At 45.4% G+C, this 17,397-nt stretch overlaps 1 protein-coding gene across 1 annotated transcript in view; it reads right to left on the bottom strand.

Moving 5' to 3' along the window:
- The window catches only part of Mmp24 (matrix metallopeptidase 24), a 46,546-nt gene extending 31,166 nt beyond the window's left edge, over window positions 1–15,380 (bottom strand). Inside the window, exon 1 of the mRNA XM_090352226.1 lies at window positions 15,147–15,380. Within this exon, the coding sequence (XP_090208352.1) occupies window positions 15,147–15,380 (234 nt within the window). The remainder of the gene's footprint in view (window positions 1–15,146) is intronic.
- Between the last annotated feature and the right edge of the window lie 2,017 nt (window positions 15,381–17,397).

The following is a 17,397-nucleotide window of genomic DNA, read 5'->3' as shown; positions in this document are numbered from 1 at the left end:
GTAGTCACTTAAAGTATATTTATTATCTCTTCAGAAGATTTTCTGTTATCTTATGTAAATTGAAGTGGGAAACATAACTTTCATGGTTTTTTTGCCTTTTGGCATCTAGCCATCCTGCCCTCCACATTGTCCTTTGACTGAGAGCTGTCTTTGTGGGGCCAGTGGAGGGTAGGACATCTATCATGGTCAAGACCATTTTCTACAGGACATCTTATCGATATGACCATCTGTCTCAGAAGATTGAGAGCACTGCAAAAAGGTCAGTGGGTAAAATGACAACAAAATTGGATTACATAGTTTTTGCTCTGCCACAAGACCTCCCTCAGACCACGCTTTAGCTTGAGGAAATTCTCTTCATTTTGAGGGGTAAGAAAAGGAACATGAGGCCAGGAGCATGGCAGTGGCAGAATGCTTGCCTAGCATGCATGAAGCCCTGGATTCAATTCCTCCCTACTATGTACACACAAAAAAGCCAGAAGTGGCACTGTGGCTCAAGTGATAGAGTGCTAGCTTTGTGAAAGCCCATAGACAGTGTACAAACTCTGAGTTCAAGCCCTAGTACTGACAAAAAAAGAAAGAAAAAAGAGAAAGAGAGAGAGAAAGAAAGAAAGAAAACAAGAAAAGAAAGCAAGCAAGGAAGGAAGGGTGAGAGAAAAAAAAGAAAGAGAAAAAGAAAAGAAAGAAAAGGAACAGGGTAACCCAATGAATTTCCCCCTTTCTTCTCTGATATAGACCTTTCAGCCAAATATACTGCTTAAATATTGAGCACAGTGGTACTTGGAAGTAATGATTACATTTTTCATACTTCAAATTACCAAGTTATATTTTTTCCATATATTTCCATATATTTTGGGCTGATATATCCACTGGCTACGATGAGTAGTGCTGCAGTGAACATGGTTGTGCTGGTGGCTTTTATTGGAATTTGTTTGTACTCTATTGGCTAAATGTATGCCAGTGGAATTGCTGGCTCATAGGGTCGTTCTATGTGTAATGTTTTCTTCTTTTTTTTCCATTTTTTGCTATTTTTTATTAAAGTATTAACGTTGATTTTTACATCATATTTTAAATGACAAGTTTAACAAACAAGTGTTCAAGGAGGAAATCTCTATTTACAGTCACTGGGACTTAGTATTTAGAACTCAATCAAAATTAGGCTAAGGGTTTGTATGTCATAGAAACATATTAATTTATGAAATAAAACATTATGTCTATAGAGTCATAGGTTTTTATGTCTATATAGTTATGTTTATTATGTGTAATGTTTTGAAGATCTTCCATACTGTTTTCCAGAATGGTTGAACAAGCTTACTTTCCCACCAACCGTGTAGAGAGTTCCCTTTAGGTCTCATCTTCTCCAGGATTTGTTATTGTTTTCTTGATGATGGCCATTCTAACTGGGGTGAGGTGAAATCTCAGTGTTGTTTTGATTTGCATTTCCTTTATAGCTAGAGATGTGGTATATTTCTTTATGTGTCTATTAGCTATTTTTTTTTGCCAGTCTTGGGGCTTGAACTCAGGGCCTGAGCACTGTCCTTGGGCCTTTTTCCTGGAGGCTAGGGCTCTGTCACTTAAGCCACAGCATCACTTCCAGCTTTTCTATGTATGTGGTACTGAGGAATCAAATCTGGGTCTTTGTGCATTCTAGGCAAACACTCTACCACTAGGCCAAACTCCCTGCCCCTCTATTAGCTATTTTTACTTCTTCTGAGAATTCTGTCTTTAAGCCCATTTCTACATTGGGTTGTTGTTTCTTCAAGGGTTTAATTTTTTTTCTTTTTCTTTTTTGCCAGTCCTGGGCCTTGAACTCAGAGCCTGAGCACTCTCCTTGGGCTTTCTCAAGGCTAGAGCTACAGCACAAGTTCCAGCTTTTTTTTTTTCTATGTATGTGTCCTGAGGAATCGAACCTGGGTCTTCATGCATGCTAGACAAGTATTCTATCAGTAGGCCAAACTCCCTGCCCAAGGGTTTAATTTTTGAAGATTTAATTTTTTGAGTTCTAAGTATATTCTGATGTATACCTACTAAAAATCTTCTCCCATTCTGTGTTCTTCCTGTTTAGATTGTTAGCCCTGTCCTTTGCTGTGCAAAACTTTTGAGTTGTAGTACTCCCATTTACCAAGTCTTTCTTTGATTTGTTGTATTTCTTGATTTACTTAGAAAATAAATGCCAAAGCTCTGTTTCCCCTACCCCTTCCTGTAATTTCATGGTTTCCAGTCTTGCATTGAGGTCTTTGAGATTTGGAATCAGCGTTAATGGATGAATGGATCAAGAAAATTCAGTATTATACACAATGGAATTTTACTTATCTATTAGAAAGAATGATATTATACCATTTCTTTTCTTTCTTTTTTGCCAGTCTTGGGCCTTGAACTCAGGGCTTGAGCACTGTCCTTGGACTTTCTCAAGGCTAGAGTTCTATCACTGGAGCCATAACACCATTTCCAGCCTTTTTCTACATATGTGATACCAAGGAATTGAACCCGGGTCTTCGTGCATTCTAGGCAAGCACTCTTACCACTAGGCCAAACTCCAGGCCCTGATATTGTACCATTTCTAAGGAAGTGAAAAGACTTGGAAAAAATTCTATTAAGTGAAATAAGAGAAACAAAAACTGCATAGTTTCCTTCATTAGTGGTAGATAGAATGTACCTATAAATCTAGAAGTAAACATGGTGAGATGGCCTATGCAAGGGGTTACAAATGAATTAATTGAAGTATAATAGATTCTATGGACAGCTCAAGTAGTATAATCTTTTAGGAAGACCAGGTCAAAGCCCAGTGAAATAGACACCAGGAAATGGGTACACTCAAGAGGGACTGGGGAGAGGAGTAGATGAATGAAGAAGGAGGTGGGGGAGATGAAGTTAAGAATTCATTGTATATGCCAGGTGTTGGTGGCTCATGCCTGTAGTCCTAGCTACTCAGGAGACTGAGATCTGAGGATTGCACTTCAAAGACACTCGAACATGAAAGTCTGTGAGGCATTTTTTTCCCCACTCAGTCATGGGGCTTGAACTCTGGGCCTGGGTGCTGTCCCCAAGTTCTTCAGCTCAAGTCTACTGCCCTACCCCTTGAGCCACAGCATCACTTCTGGGTTTCTAGAGGTTAGTTGGAGATAAGAGTCTCATGGTCTTTAGTGCCTGGGTTGGCTTTTTAAATGCATCTGTTTTCTCCTACTAGGTTGAGTTCCTGGGGAACAAAGACTGTCAGTCTTTTTGTACTTGCTATCGCATTTAGCACTGAGTTCATGAATGAACATTTGGTCTGGGAGGCACTGCCCAGATATTTAAAAAAAAGGATTTTGTCTTGAGATGGCTTAATGAGTATAATTCCTGTTATCTATTAGAAGTTGCAAGAACATGTTTTTCTGAAATTCAGTCATTCCTGGTTTGATTTCCTTGCCAGATGAGGCAACAGGCTCCATTGTCCCATTTGAAAAAAAAGGTTTTAAAAAATCTACTAAAGGAAAAAAAGGCTTATTCAGTTTTCAACAGAATGACCTACCTTTTATCTTTTTACACCTGGATCCATTAATCAATCCCTGGCTGGTCCGAAGTCTAACTTTTACAGCTCAGTTAACAATGCTAAGATGTCTGTCACCCTCTTAAGTGCTGAAGGAGGTGTAAAACCCAAAGGAAAGTGAGGAGAATTGCAGAATACAGCAGGGACAGAAATAGCTGGGCTGAACCCAGGATGTAGTGATCATAGACAAAAGAGTCTGATCACTCCACTGGCCAGAAGGCAAATTTTCGTTCCCAAGAAGCCAAAGCTGAATGTTCCAAAGTAGTGGCAGGGAAAGGAGAGAGAAAAGTATAACAAAGAGGGGGGAAATACCATGGACAGAAAGAGGGAAGAGAGTGGCAGACAGCAGAGGCGGTGGTGAGATTAGAAGTGGCAGTGGGGGTGGAAAAGGAAGATCGCTGGCAGTGCTGAGGAGTGCACTTGGAAGACAGAGACAAGGGTACTGGATTGTAACAACAGGTGCTCAGAGACATTCCAGAGCATCAAATTCAAGTCAGAATGCGCTGCCTAGAGGAGCTGTGGGAAAATATGACCCGGATTGGGTTTGCCATCAGGAATAATGCAGCCAGGTGGCATTATCAGAAAGGCAAGGGGCAAAGACTACAAAGAACTAGGCAAGTTTGGGCTAGAAGGGGGAAGAAAGAATAAAAGACCCTGAATAGAGAATATGATAACCGAAGTCACAGAGACAAGGTTTCAAGTTCTGTTCTACAGGTTTATCCATGGAGGCACAGTGACAAACTGGAGCTTGCCTATGGGAGAGTAGCCAGGAGACAAAGAGAACTGGAACCATGTCCTATGAAGACAGATAAAGATTGCCTAAGTTAGGCTAGATGAGGGAAGACTGCATGAAAGGAGATCATGAAAATAAGGAAGATCTGTTCCATTTGTACAGAGCACAAAGCTAAAATCAGAATGAGAAACTGCAGACATAGACATTGACTCGTCATAAGAAACTACTCTTTGCTGAGCATAGTGGTAGTGCATTTGCCTAGCAGGTATGAGGCTCTGGGTTCCATACTCAGAACTGCAAAAACAAACAAGTTGGTTTATTTGGAGGGGGAAGGAGCATGTCATGGAGCTTAAACTCAGGGACTGGGCACTGTCCCTGAGGTTTTCTGCTCAAGGTTAGCACTCTAGCATGTTGAGCCACAGCTCTATTTATGCTTTTCTGGTGGTTAATTGGAGATAAGAATCTCATGGACTTTTCTGCTCTGCTGTCTTCAAACCACTGCTCTCAGATCTCAGCCTCCGGAGTAATTTAGTATTACAGGTGTGAGCCACCAAAGCCCAGTGCAAAAGAAGTTTATAACAGCCAGAGATTATAATAATAATGATTATAGCTATTCTTATTAAGAGTACCTACTTTGAACTTGGCATTGTGCTAGGCTCTCAAGAATACAACTTCATGAAGTAGAAATGCTGATCCCCAATTTTTAGAGGCAGATACTGAGGTTTAGACAGATTAAGTGACTATCCAGAAAAATTACAAAACTAATATGTGGCAGGAGCCAGGCATTTTATAGTATTGGACAGATATCCTTCCCTCCTGGGACTTCCTATTTCTCATACTCCTAAGAATCAAACCTAGGACCTGGATAAGTTAGCAAACACTCTATTATAAGCTGTATTGTTTTAAGATAATAAGTTTGTGGCAAATTGTAGCAAAAAAAACCCCTAATACACACACATAGAATATTTTGCTGATTCTAGATCATAAAAAATGTTATTTCAATGTTCTTGTTCCTACATTCTTGGCAACAGATTGATCATCACCTTTAGTCTTAGATGCCAAGCCGAATCACCAGATCTCTTTGATGATTCCTGTGGGAATCACTGGGTCCGTTTCCTTCAACTTCTTTTTAACTAAAACCTTGTTTCAGAGGTGTGGCCAAAATAGTAAAACGATAGCCACTGAGTAAGAAAGCCCTTTCAGAACACAAGGCCCTGAGTTTAAGCCCCAGTACTAGCACAAATAAATAAATAAATAAATAAAACAACAGAAAGCAAGCAACAAACAAAGCTAAAACCAAGGTCATAGTCTTTTTCTGGGTCCACCTGACTCATGACTACTTTTTTTTTTTGCCAGTCCTGGGACTTGAACTCAGGGCTTGGGCACTGTCCTTGAGCTTTCTCAAGGCTAGCACTCTACCATTTAAGCCACAGCATCAATTAAAGCTTTGTGTTTGTGGTACCGAGGAATTGAACCCAGGGCTTCATGTATGCTAGGCGAACACTCTATCACTAGGCCACACTCCCAGCCCTCATGGCTACTTTTTAACATTTCATACTGAATGCATAAGGATTCTGGGGAATGTGCCGGTCAATAATACTTAGAAATTATGCAATGCAGTTTAACAAGCTTATTTTACAGAAGGGAAAAATAAAACTCAGGGAAGGAAAATGGCATTGAAAGTTGAAGAGCAAGTTGGCAGAGTCAGAAATGGAGCCCAATGTCCCTGCCTTCCAGAGAGGCTTCTTTCTGTCATGTTGTACCACTGTACTCTCCATACACTCTGTCTGTGTCTGTCTGTCTCTTTCTCTTTGTTGGCCATGCAGTTTGAACTCTGGACCTGGACACTGTCCCTGAGCTGTTCAGCTCAAGGCTACCCCTCTACCACTTGAGCCACAGCACCACTTCTGGTTTTCTGGTGGTTAATTGGAGATAAGAGTCTCACAGACTTTCATGCCAGACTTTGGTGAATAGGCTGTCTTTGAACCACAATCCTCAGATCTCAGCCGCCTGAGTAGCTAGGATTACAGGTGTGAGCCACTGGCGCCTGGCTTTCTGTCTTTTTTTCTTTCTTTCTCTTTCCCTCCTCCTTCCTTCTTCCTCCTCCTTCACTCCAGCTAATCTAAAAAAAGATTGCTCAAGTTGCCACTTTAGCTCTTGTCAAAGACCTTCGTGGTGCAGCATTGCCTCTGGCTGCCACTGGTGGGCGGAAAGTGCATTAACGGGAATTCCCTGGCACTCTGCACCAGGTCCTTGGCCTTCTCCCAAGAGGCTACCACAAGCCAGATAATCACCAGGCCCAGGAGAGTGGCACATTTGGGGTTTTGGGTCAGCACCAGGATATCCGAATTTTCCAAATCTAGGGAGGCCTTTGCCCAAGGCCAGGAATGTGGCCATGCTGTCATTCACTTTGAAAAAGGAAGTGTCTTAGCTTTCTTCACTCTTTCCAATGCCTCTTGACCCTTGGGACTGGACTCAGTGGTAAATTAAGAAATCAGGATAGGAAAGACAAAGCAAGACCAGTGTTCAGACTTCAGTTTCTTAACTGTAATGCAAAGATAGCTGAAGAAGCAATCTCTAATTATAAAAGTTTTTATTAGCCAGGTGTAGTGGCTCACACCTATAATCCTAGCTACTCAGGAGGACTAAGGTTCAAAGCCAGCCTGGGCAGTAAAGTCTGTGAGACTCTTATCTCCAATAAACCACTAGAAAACCAGACGTGGTGCTGTGGCTCAAGGAGTAGAGAGCTAGCCTTGTACTGCAGAGTGTGGAGCTGATCTTCTGGTTGCTCACTGCCAGCTGCAAAGTCCCTGTTCTTGAGCATGGCCCTCATAAACTTTGAGCCCTTTCTTGCCCATCCCAAGTTCCTCACACTCTAGCTCTACTGACCTCCTGTGTTGCCTGAACAGGTCTTGAAGGTTCTGTCTCTATGCCTGTGTTTCAGTCTTATGTACCGGACATCTTTAGCACATACATTCTGGCTCATCCTGACGAATTATTGGATATTCTTCAAAATGTACCACTAATGGTACTCCACTGGGGAGGACCATCTATCCCAGGCTGAGTGGATGTCCTCTGTGCTCCCAATAGCTTTATCATGTCTCTCATTTATAGCACATTTCGTACCACTTTACAAATAAGACTTGATACATGGCTGTTAACCCTACTGAACTCTTCCTCATGGAGATTATTGCCTGGTGTGGGAGATAGAAATGGAAATATTAAAAATTTTATTGCAATCATGTTAAGTGGAATGAAAGGAAAGTGCATTGCAAGGGGCTGGGAGTTTGGCCTAGTGGTAGAGTGTTTGCCTAGCATTCATGAAGACTCGGGTTTGATTCCTCGGTACCACATACATAGAAAAGAAAAGCCAGAAGTGGTGCTGTGGCTCAAGTAGTAGAGCTCTAGCCTTGAGAAAGTCCAAGGACAGAGCTCAGGTCCTGAGTTCAAGGCCCAGGACTAGCAAAAGAAAATCACCCTCATTAAAATTTTTTAAAAGTGCATTGCAAGGGGCTGGGAGTTTGGCCTAGTGGTAGAGTGCTTGCCTAGCATGCACAAAGACCTGGGTTCAATTCCTCAGTACCACATACCTAGAAAAAGGCCGGAAGTGGTGCTGTGGCTCAAGTGGTAGAATGCTAGCCTTGAGGAAAAAGCCCAAGGACAAGTGCTTAGGCCCTGAGTTCAAGCCCCAGGACTGGCAAAAAAAAAAAGTGCATTGCAAGAAATATAGGTTATGAAGTGAGGGATGGCCTCTCTGGGAATATGACATCTCAGGTAAGATGTGCAAATGAGCTTTTTCAGGAAAATGATTTTTTTTTCAGGAAAAAGAATATCCTCTGTTTATAAAAGGGAAAGAACAAAGCAGACTGGTAAAATAGGAGGCCAAGGTGGTGGAGTCTAGTGACAATGAAGATAGTGGGTAGAAGAAAAGGAAGCCAGAGGGTGGAAGGGGTCAGTCATGCAGGTTCTCACAGGTCACAGAAGCAGTCTGGTGGATGCTAGGTCCAAGGGGATCATAATACTGCTTTTTCTAGTGTCACCTGCATTATTAATAATAATAATAATAATTAGTCAGTTGTGGGGCTTGAAATCTGGGCCTGGGCACTGTCCCTAAGCTCTACAGCTCAAGGCTAGCACTTTGAGCCACAGTGCCACTTCCAGTTTTCTGGTGATTAATTGGAGATAAGAGTCTCCTAGACTTTTGTGCCTGGGCTAGCTTTGAATCTTGATCCTCAGATTTCAGCATCCTGAGGATTATAGGTGTGAGCCGCTAGGGCGTGGTGGCATTTTTTTCCACAACATAAAATATATATATATATATATATATATATATATATATATATATATATCTAAAACTAGTACCATTCCAGTAGTTAAGTAGTATATGTTTTTTCCTACAAGCTATTTAAAATAAGATGAGTGTGAGAGTAACTTGCCAGTCAGATTTTTGGTATATTTTTTTTTTTTTTGCCAGTCTTGGGCTTGAGCTCAGGGCCTGAGCACTGTCCTTGGACTTTCTCAAGGCTAGAGCTCTACCACTTGAGCCTCAGCACCACTTCCGGCTTTTTTTCTATGTATGTGGTACCGAGGAATCGAACCCGGGTCTTCATGCATGCTAGGCAAGCACTTTAACCACTAGGCCAAACTCCCGGCCCGATTTTTGGTATATTTTTAAATTTTGTAATTGTCACATTTAAATCAGACCTGGTATGTTGCTCATGCTCTAATCTCAGTCTTTCAAGCCTGAGGCAGGATTGTGAGCTTGAGGTCAGTCTGAGTGACACAAACTCCATTTCAAAAAGCCAAAATAACAAGAACAATAATAATAACAATAGTGTTAACATCATTACAAAAATATTAATATCATTTTATACATAAGTAATATATAAATAATATCCTAACAACAATAATATCTCTCTTTTCTCTACTTTGTTATTACATGTGTAACTTTGGAGAAGTTATCTGTTAAAACATGTACATATATATTAAGCATATATACATGTTTATGCATATATGTGACTACTATTACCCTGTATATTAAAGCCTAGATCAAAGTTGACTTTTTTTCTTCGCTTTTGTGTGTGTGTGCATGTGTGGTCCTGGGGCTTGAACTCAGGAACCAGGTGCTGTCCCTAACCCTCTTTGTGCTCAAGGCTAGCACTCTACCACTTGAGCCACAGTGCCACTTCTAACCTTTTCTAGTTTACTGTAGCTAAGAGTCTCACAAATTTTTCTGCCTGAGGCTGGCTTTGAACTGTAATTCTCTGATCTCAGCTTCTTAAGCAGTTGTGATTACAGGTGTGAGCCACCCATACCTGGCTCAAAGTTGACTTTTTTTTTTTTTTGCCAGTCCAGGGGCTTGAACTGTCCTTGAACACTTTTTTGAACACTTTTTTCTCAAGGCTAGTGCTCTGCAACTTGAACCACAGCACCACTTCCAGCTTTTTCTGAATATGTGGTACCAAGGAATCAAACCCAGGGCTTTGTGCATGCTAGGCAAGCACTCTGCCTTTAGACTACACTCCCAGCCCCAAAGTAGACTTCTAAAACAAATCACGTTGTAATGATGAAGTAAAACTTGTGAAGGACTTGAATCAATCCTGAAGTTCAAAGAAACCAAATGACTGGTTCCAAACAAAGCCTCTCAGCAGTGAATAGGTGTGTTCAGCAATGGAGCACTTGCTGGGCATGCAGAAGGGCAGGTTCTTTTCCCAGTATCACAAAACAAAGGAACAGAGCCCTTCAGGGAGGAGGGCCAGAGACAGAACTCACACCTTTATCCATATACCATTCCCCAAAGCACTCAGGCCTAAGCTAAAAAAGCAACACTGAGACAGAAACCAGCCCTCAGAACAACTGAGGAGCAAGCCCAGCCCCTCTGCCTCCTCAACACTGCTCTGCGCAGGTCACTTCTCTCAGAAACCTTTAATGCCTCCCCTCAGCCTTTGGACAAAAGCCAACTTCACAATCTGCCTCCCTTTCTACATAGCCTCCTCTCTTCATACTCTTACTGGAAACAGCAAGTAACTCAATGCTCCAGGCACAGCCAATTATCCAGTTTCCCTAAACACATGGGAACCATGTGGAGCCACGGTTCTGTACTGCCTGCTTATCATTCTCCATCCTGCTTCTCTCTCAAAGGTTTGTGTCAGAGGTTACCTTCTCCTGAAGCTCCTTCTGGTCCAGTTCTAGCTGGGCAGCCCATGTACACCTCCAGCATGTGTCCATTTATTCCCTCAAAGAACTACTAACGTGGGATAGCATTATATGAAAGAAGTTAGTGGGAGATACAGATAATGAAACGGATTTTCCAATAGTTATCACATGTCTACAAGGTGTCAGGCATTGTACTGGGCACTGAGGAGAAAATACACTATTCCTCCTTTTTCAAGTTCAAATAATATCACATTACTATAAAACTAGGCATTTCTTAAGATTAATGTCTTTGATACAACTAATTTACTTCTACTAGTTCTAAAACCACCCCTTTCAAGAACTTTTCCACTTCTAAGTTGAAAAGAACTCTATTTCCACTGAGGGAAAGATAGACAATGAGTCCTTTCCCTATAAAAGGATTTTAGAAGGTATCTTGAGACCATGAGTGCCTATTTCAGATCTGGGTAACTTTTAGACATAAAGAATAAAAAAGCCAGGCACAGTGGCTCATGCCTGTAATCCTAGCTACTCAGGAGGCTGAGATCGGAGATTGTGGTTCAAAGCCAGCTTGGGCATTAAAGATCCTGAGACTCTTATCTCCAATTAATCACTAGAAAATGGGAAGTGGGGTTGTGACTCAAGGGGTAGGGCAGTAGCCTTGAGCTGAAGAACTCAGGGACAGTGTCCAGGCCCAGAATTCAAAGCCCTTTCCACACACACATACAGAAAAGAAAATAGCTGGGCATGTGGCTCATGCCTGTAATCCCAGCTGCTCAGGAGGCTGAGATCTGAGGATCAAGGTTCAAAGCCAGCCAGGGAACAAAGGACCTGAGACTCTTATCTCCAATTAACCTCTAGCTCTTATCTCCAATTAACCTCTAGAAAACACATGGCGTTTGTCTCAAGGGTAGGGCGGTAGCCTAGAGCTGAAGAGCTCAGGGACAGCACTCAGGCCAAGTTCAAGCCCCATGACCCACAAAATAAACAAATAGTAATCTGGGACAGTGGTTTATACCTATAATCTTAACAACTTGGGTGGGAGAGACTGGGGAGGATCTTGGTTAGAAGCTAGTCTATTTCAACCGATTATTAAAAAATAACTCAAGGGTTTCAAGGGCACTGATGAGAAAGGGGGAAATGAGGTAGAATGAAGGAAGGGAAGACATGGACAAAATTGCATTGTGCTCATAATCTGAATTATGGAATTGAAACCTCTTTGTACAACTATTTAAAAAGCTGGACATGGTGGTATATGCTTGTCATCCCAGTTATTCAAGAAACAAAATTTGAGGATTATGGTTCAGGCTGGAGTGGACATAAATGTGAGACTATATCTGAAAAATAAATAAGCAAAGAAAGGCTCAAGTAGGGGAGTTCCTGCCTGACAAACACAAGGCCAGGAGTATCTCATACCTTAGTACCCCAAAGTCCATTGTTCAAATCCCATTCACATACTCACACACATATATACACACACACACACACACACACACTAAAGATTAAAATCACGGAATGCTCACTATACACCTAAGGGTTAGCCTTGAGAGATGGGGTAGTGTTAGATCTAAAAATGCAAAGTGATTGAAGTAGTCAAAACCACAACTTTTCCCTCCCAAATAAAAACACATTGGCTGGGGCTGCCTCAGTGGGTTCCCCTGATAGAAGAGAAATAAGGGATATCTAGAGAAGTCAACAGTGAAGAACATGTGATCATATCCAGGAAAACTTGGGCTGCTTGTTCAGGATAAAGGAGAGTCTAGTTTGTCTGGAGTCAGGGTGCATTATTGTTGAGCCCTGACAAAGGCAGGCTGCTAATGGGGAAATAGGGTAGGGCTAGACTCTAGGGGGTTTGGAGGCAGAAAGCTGAGTGAGTAGTATTATCTACTGGCTGGAAAGCAACCATATTTCTACAAGGTTCCAAGAATAAGATCCACTAGTATTCAATAAAGGGTTAATTGGGCATAAATTGTTAAGAGAAGCAGCTGATAATCATTCCTTTGTCTTTCAGAAAGTTTTGAACAATGTATTAGACATTGAAAATGGAATGGAATAAAGGGTCATGTTTCAAGGCTTGAGAACTCATTTAGAGGTAGGAAACACCAGATGGAAACAAATGATCACTTCTCTGAATGTAAGGGAAGGAGGAGTACAGGAGACCATGCTGCGATCCGACTGACTTAAAATTTTAATAAGTGATCTAGAAGTAAAGCAAAGTGAACATTTTGGGGCTTCAGATTCTTTACTTCCTTTCAGGTAGGGAAGTGCCATGCTGGAGGAAAGAGGAGGAAGGAAGTGAGTGTGATGTAAAATGGCAGCTGAATATCAGTGTGGGGAAAGGAAAGGTAATGCACTCTGATAAAAAAAAAAAAAAAAAGAACCCATTTGTAGGGTAATACATTCCAGGCTATCAGTTTTGACCCAGGAAAGGGACCAGGGAACTATTACAAATTGTTTCTGACAAAAGGACAGGTAGAAGCAGGATGGGACCTGAGAACCAAAGAAGAAACCATTCTTTTTTTGGGGGGGGCAGTTCCGGGGCTTGAACTCAAGGCTTGGGCACTGACAGGCCTTGGGATACTTTTTGCTCAAGGCTAGCGCTCTGCCATTTGAGCCATAGCACCACTTCTGGCCTTTTTTGTGTATGTGGCATCAAGGAATTGAACCCAGGGCTTCCTGCATGGTAGGTGAGCACTCTACCACTAGGCTATGCTCTGGGCCCCCATCTTTTCTTTATGAAGAACCGATAGGGTCCTTCATCTGGGGATAATGGTCAGGTACAAAATCAGGGCTCAAAACGCTCCCGCCCCAAAAGGGTAACTAAAATGATCCTTTGGCTGAATGTGGCTATTCTGGGGGTAGCCTGATATAATAGGGCAACTTAAGTTTGGAAAGGAAAAGACTAAGCAGGGTGGAATAATCAAAGCCTGTAAAACTGGCAAGGCTAAGCACCAGTGGGTAAACATAACCTTCTCTTCAAATCCTGATCCATTTAAACAAATCACTTCCTCTTAATGCTCAAAATACCATAGGAATAAAAAGGTTTCAAACTTGCAATCATCCTGCTCTATTTCTTTGTGTTAGAGATGGTGAGATTCAAGCCTAGAGAGGACAAGGAAATGGCTCAAGGTCACAGAAACCATCAGAGGCCAAGGGCAGATGAAAGCTCAGGGCTTTTAAATCCCAGGCCAGGGTCTTGCCACTTCACTTTTTTGCATCCAGAAAGTCTAAGAGCATCCTGATGTTTCTAGGGTATAAAAGTCATCAAACACATTACGTTGACATGAGACAGAGCAAAAACACAAGCTACAGAAAGTTTTCTCCAAAAGTCAACTAGCAATTATAAGATCTTTGGAGAATAGTATGAACTGGTGCTAAGCATCCTCTTATAAACCTTCAATTTTTGGAACATTTAACCCTTTGGGAATCTGAAAAAAAGTGTGTGGATTCTCCCCTAGAAAAGCATACATTTACACAAACATAAATTGGCACAAAATGTCACGGAACTTATGAGCCTCAGAGTTTCATGCTCAATTAAAACTCACTGTCTGGTGGGCTCTCTTGCATAACCAGACTACCTGCTACAACAAATACACTCTCTCCGGATAATCCAGGCAATCACTCTGCTTTTTCTCCATCAGAATACCCCTATCTCACTATTCTTTTTTTCTTTTTTCTTTTTTTAAAGAATTGCAGACCCCCTAGGTTTGGAAAGAGACCAGAGAAATTTACTCCATCCAACTGCCCTGCTAAACTAACCCATGTGACACAGAATAATGTCAGAGTTCGATCCGAGGAGACCCTTTAGTCAACGTGCCCACGTTAGGATCCATCACTCACCAGCCGTGTGACCTTGGGGGCACATTCCTTTAACCTCCCTGAGTCTACAGCCTCACCTGTAAAACAGGGACACTAACATTGCCACCCTTTCACAGGGGTGCAGCAAGGAAACCCGCGATGAGTTAATTCCTACGAGACAAAGCAACGAGGCCTCTCCGTCGGCGAGCGCAGGAGGTGCTCGCTGGCCTCACTGTTGTTATGATGCCCGCATCCACGCAGGTACTAGGCGCGTCTCCATCCAATCCCCGCCCGCCGGAGCCTGGGCTCGCACATGCCAGGGCAGAGCAGCCTCCCAAACGGGCTGAGCGGCTCCAATCGGTACAAACTTCTCCCTACACCGAGCTGAGATTCGCCTTCCCGCACGCCTCACTTCCACCCCGGCTGGGCTCCGTTCTGCCCCGCGGGGGGCCGCGCTCCAGGTCCCGCGGAGGTGGGGGGGGCGGCGGTCCACCCCTCGCTCCCTCCCTCCGCTGCCCACCCCCGCCGGCGCCGATACCCAGGTTTCTCCTCAGCCCACCACAGACCGCCGCGCTCACTATTTACTCCGCGGCGTCGTCGGTTCCCTCACACGCGGCCACGCAGGCCGCAGCAGCGCCCGCTCCTCAACCCGGGCCCGACGCCGCCCCCTCCTCAGCCCCAGCTCGGTCCCACCTCGGCCCCCTCAGCCCCGGCCCGCGGCTCCGCGGCTCCGCCCCCGCCCGCCGCCCCTGTCCGCGGTGCTGAACGGCGCTGGGCTTGGGCGGCCGCCGCGCGGCCTTCCCCGGGCCGGACCCCCCCGGCACAGTCCCCAGTCCCGACCCCCGCGCGCCGCCCCGGAGCCCACCCGGGCCCAGCTCGGCGCCGCCCCCCGCCCCGCCCCGCAAGGAGGCCCCGAGCCCCGCGCGCCGGCCCCACCTGCCCGGCGAAAGGCGCCTCCGCCTCGGCCGCTTGTGCCGCCGCCGCCGCCGCCCGGTCCCCGGCCCCCGCCGCCGCCGCCGCCTGCACAGCGCCCGGGAGGCAGCAGAGTGCGGGCAGCAGCAGCAGCAGCCGCCGCCCGGAGACCCGCCAGCGGCTCCAGCGCGGGGCCCGGCCCGGCGGCGGCAGCAGCGGGGGCCCCGGTGCTGCGCGGCCGCCCCAGCTCCTTGGCATCCCCGTGGCGGGGCCCGGCCGCCCGGCTGCGATGGCGGCGGCGGCGGCGGCGGCGGCGGCTCCGGCCGGGTCCTCCCGCTGCAGCCGCTGCGGAGCCGCCGAGTCACGGCGCCGCGGACACGCGCCCGGCCCGCCTGCCGCCGCCGCTGCCGCCGCCTCGGCCGCCAGCGCGCCCCCGCCTCCGCGCGCCCCGCCCCGGCTGGGGGGCGGCCGGGCCCCGCCGCCGCGCTGGGGAGGAGGTCGCCGCGGCTGGGGCGCAGCTCCGCGGCAGGGCTCCGGCCCGCCCTGGGGAGGGCCGGACGCGGGGGGCGGGGAAGCGGGGTCAACGGACAGCCGGGTCTCGGGGTGGGGGGGCGCCCCCAGGATCGGAGTCTGGCTCCCCGGGGGCGAGGGTCCTTGGTGGGCGCGGGAGGGGAGAGCCTGCGGGGGCCGGGGGCGGGGCGCCCGGGAAGGGCTGGGTTGGTGGAGGAGGGGAAGAGAGGCGAGGGTCTGAGAGGGTGGCTCTGCAGAAGGGGGTCCGGGGGGCTGTCCCGGGGGCCTCGGGGGCCTCGAGGAACCAGAAGGGAAGACCCGTGCAGTGGTTAAAGGCTGGAAGCTTGAGGTGAAGTTGAGGTGAAGCTCAACCCCTCACCCCCAAAGCTCACGCAGCTGGGAGGATCCGCTTTCATCCCAAGGAACCTGTAATTATCCCGCTCGTTCTCTACGCTGGGCTCTGGGCTATCTGAGAGGCTACAAGCAAACGAAAAAGAAAGCCCATTAACGGAAGGATAGAGGGTGACACCTCAGTGAGAAGTGTCAAAAAAAGAAAAAAAAGGATGCCGAGGGAAAGCGAAGGAAGAGGTGGTGACATTGTCCAAAGAATATACTCAGTACCCGAATTATGAAACGGTAACCACTCTGTACAACACCTTAATAATCACAACAATATAATTATATTTGAAAAGAAGGACCACAGCCATGTGCTCCAGGGATTAAGGGGTCTGGGGTCATCGGAAAGGCCTGAGGGAGGAGGTGGGACTTTAGCCAGGCCCTGAAGGGAAGAGCCCTGAATTAAACAGGGGAAGGGGAATGGACAGGAGGAAGTTGAGGGTATACAGCTTGTGATTGGGGTGGCGGATACGTTTCTGTGGACTACAGAGTTCCTGTAGGAGAGGGCTGGGTAAAGAGGGAAATAGTACTTGATGGTGAATGCTAAGACAGTCAATCTGGATCATATTCTTAAGAGGTTGGCAATTGAAGGTTTCTTGATCAGGATGGTGTGTGGAAAAAAATTGGTATTTCATGGTTACCTGATAATTTGGACGTGTGGAAGGAGCACAAAAATTATGATTAGAGGTGTGCTCCAAGTTTGGCTTTGATAAAACGGTGCTAATATTATTGTTTTAGATTGCAACTTGGAAATTTAAACCAGGTTGCTTTTCTTTTTCTTCTTTGTCTTGGTTTGTTCATTTATCCATCTTTAGAAGGGCAAAGGGGGACACAAAAATGGAGGGACAAGCTGGGCCCAGTGACTCACACCTGTAATCCTAGCTACTCAAGAGGCTGGGATCTGAGGATCGAGGTTCAAAGCCAGCCCAGGGAACTAAAGTCTGAGATTCTTGTCTGCAATCAACCACCAGAAAACCTGAAGTGGCGCTGTGGCTCAAAGTGGTAGAGGGGTAAACTTGAGCTGAAGAGCTCAGGGACAGTGCCCAGGCCCAGAGTTCAAGCCCCATGACCAGGCCCCTACCCCCCAAAACTGGAAGAACATAGGGCAAACAGATGCAACAATGATGCTCAGTAGAAACTAGGTTGAAAATGAATTATACAACTTGTGGCATAGGATAGGAGGGGAAAAAACAGAGAACCAAGGAAGGGTTGACATTGTCTAAAGTGAAATGTACTCATTACTTGAAATGGTAACCCCTCTTTATAATAACAGTAAAAAAATAAAATAAAATAAATTCATTTCATTTAAAAACTTGTTCCTTGGCACTAGATTTTCCACATTATTTCCCTTTGTAGGGTTGAGAATAAT

This window comes from Megascapheus bottae, chromosome 18 (genome assembly GCF_031878675.1).
Source record: "Megascapheus bottae isolate mThoBot1 chromosome 18, mThoBot2.hap1, whole genome shotgun sequence".
Lineage (NCBI taxonomy): Eukaryota > Metazoa > Chordata > Mammalia > Rodentia > Geomyidae > Megascapheus > Megascapheus bottae.
This window is presented reverse-complemented; position numbering and strand designations above follow the sequence as displayed.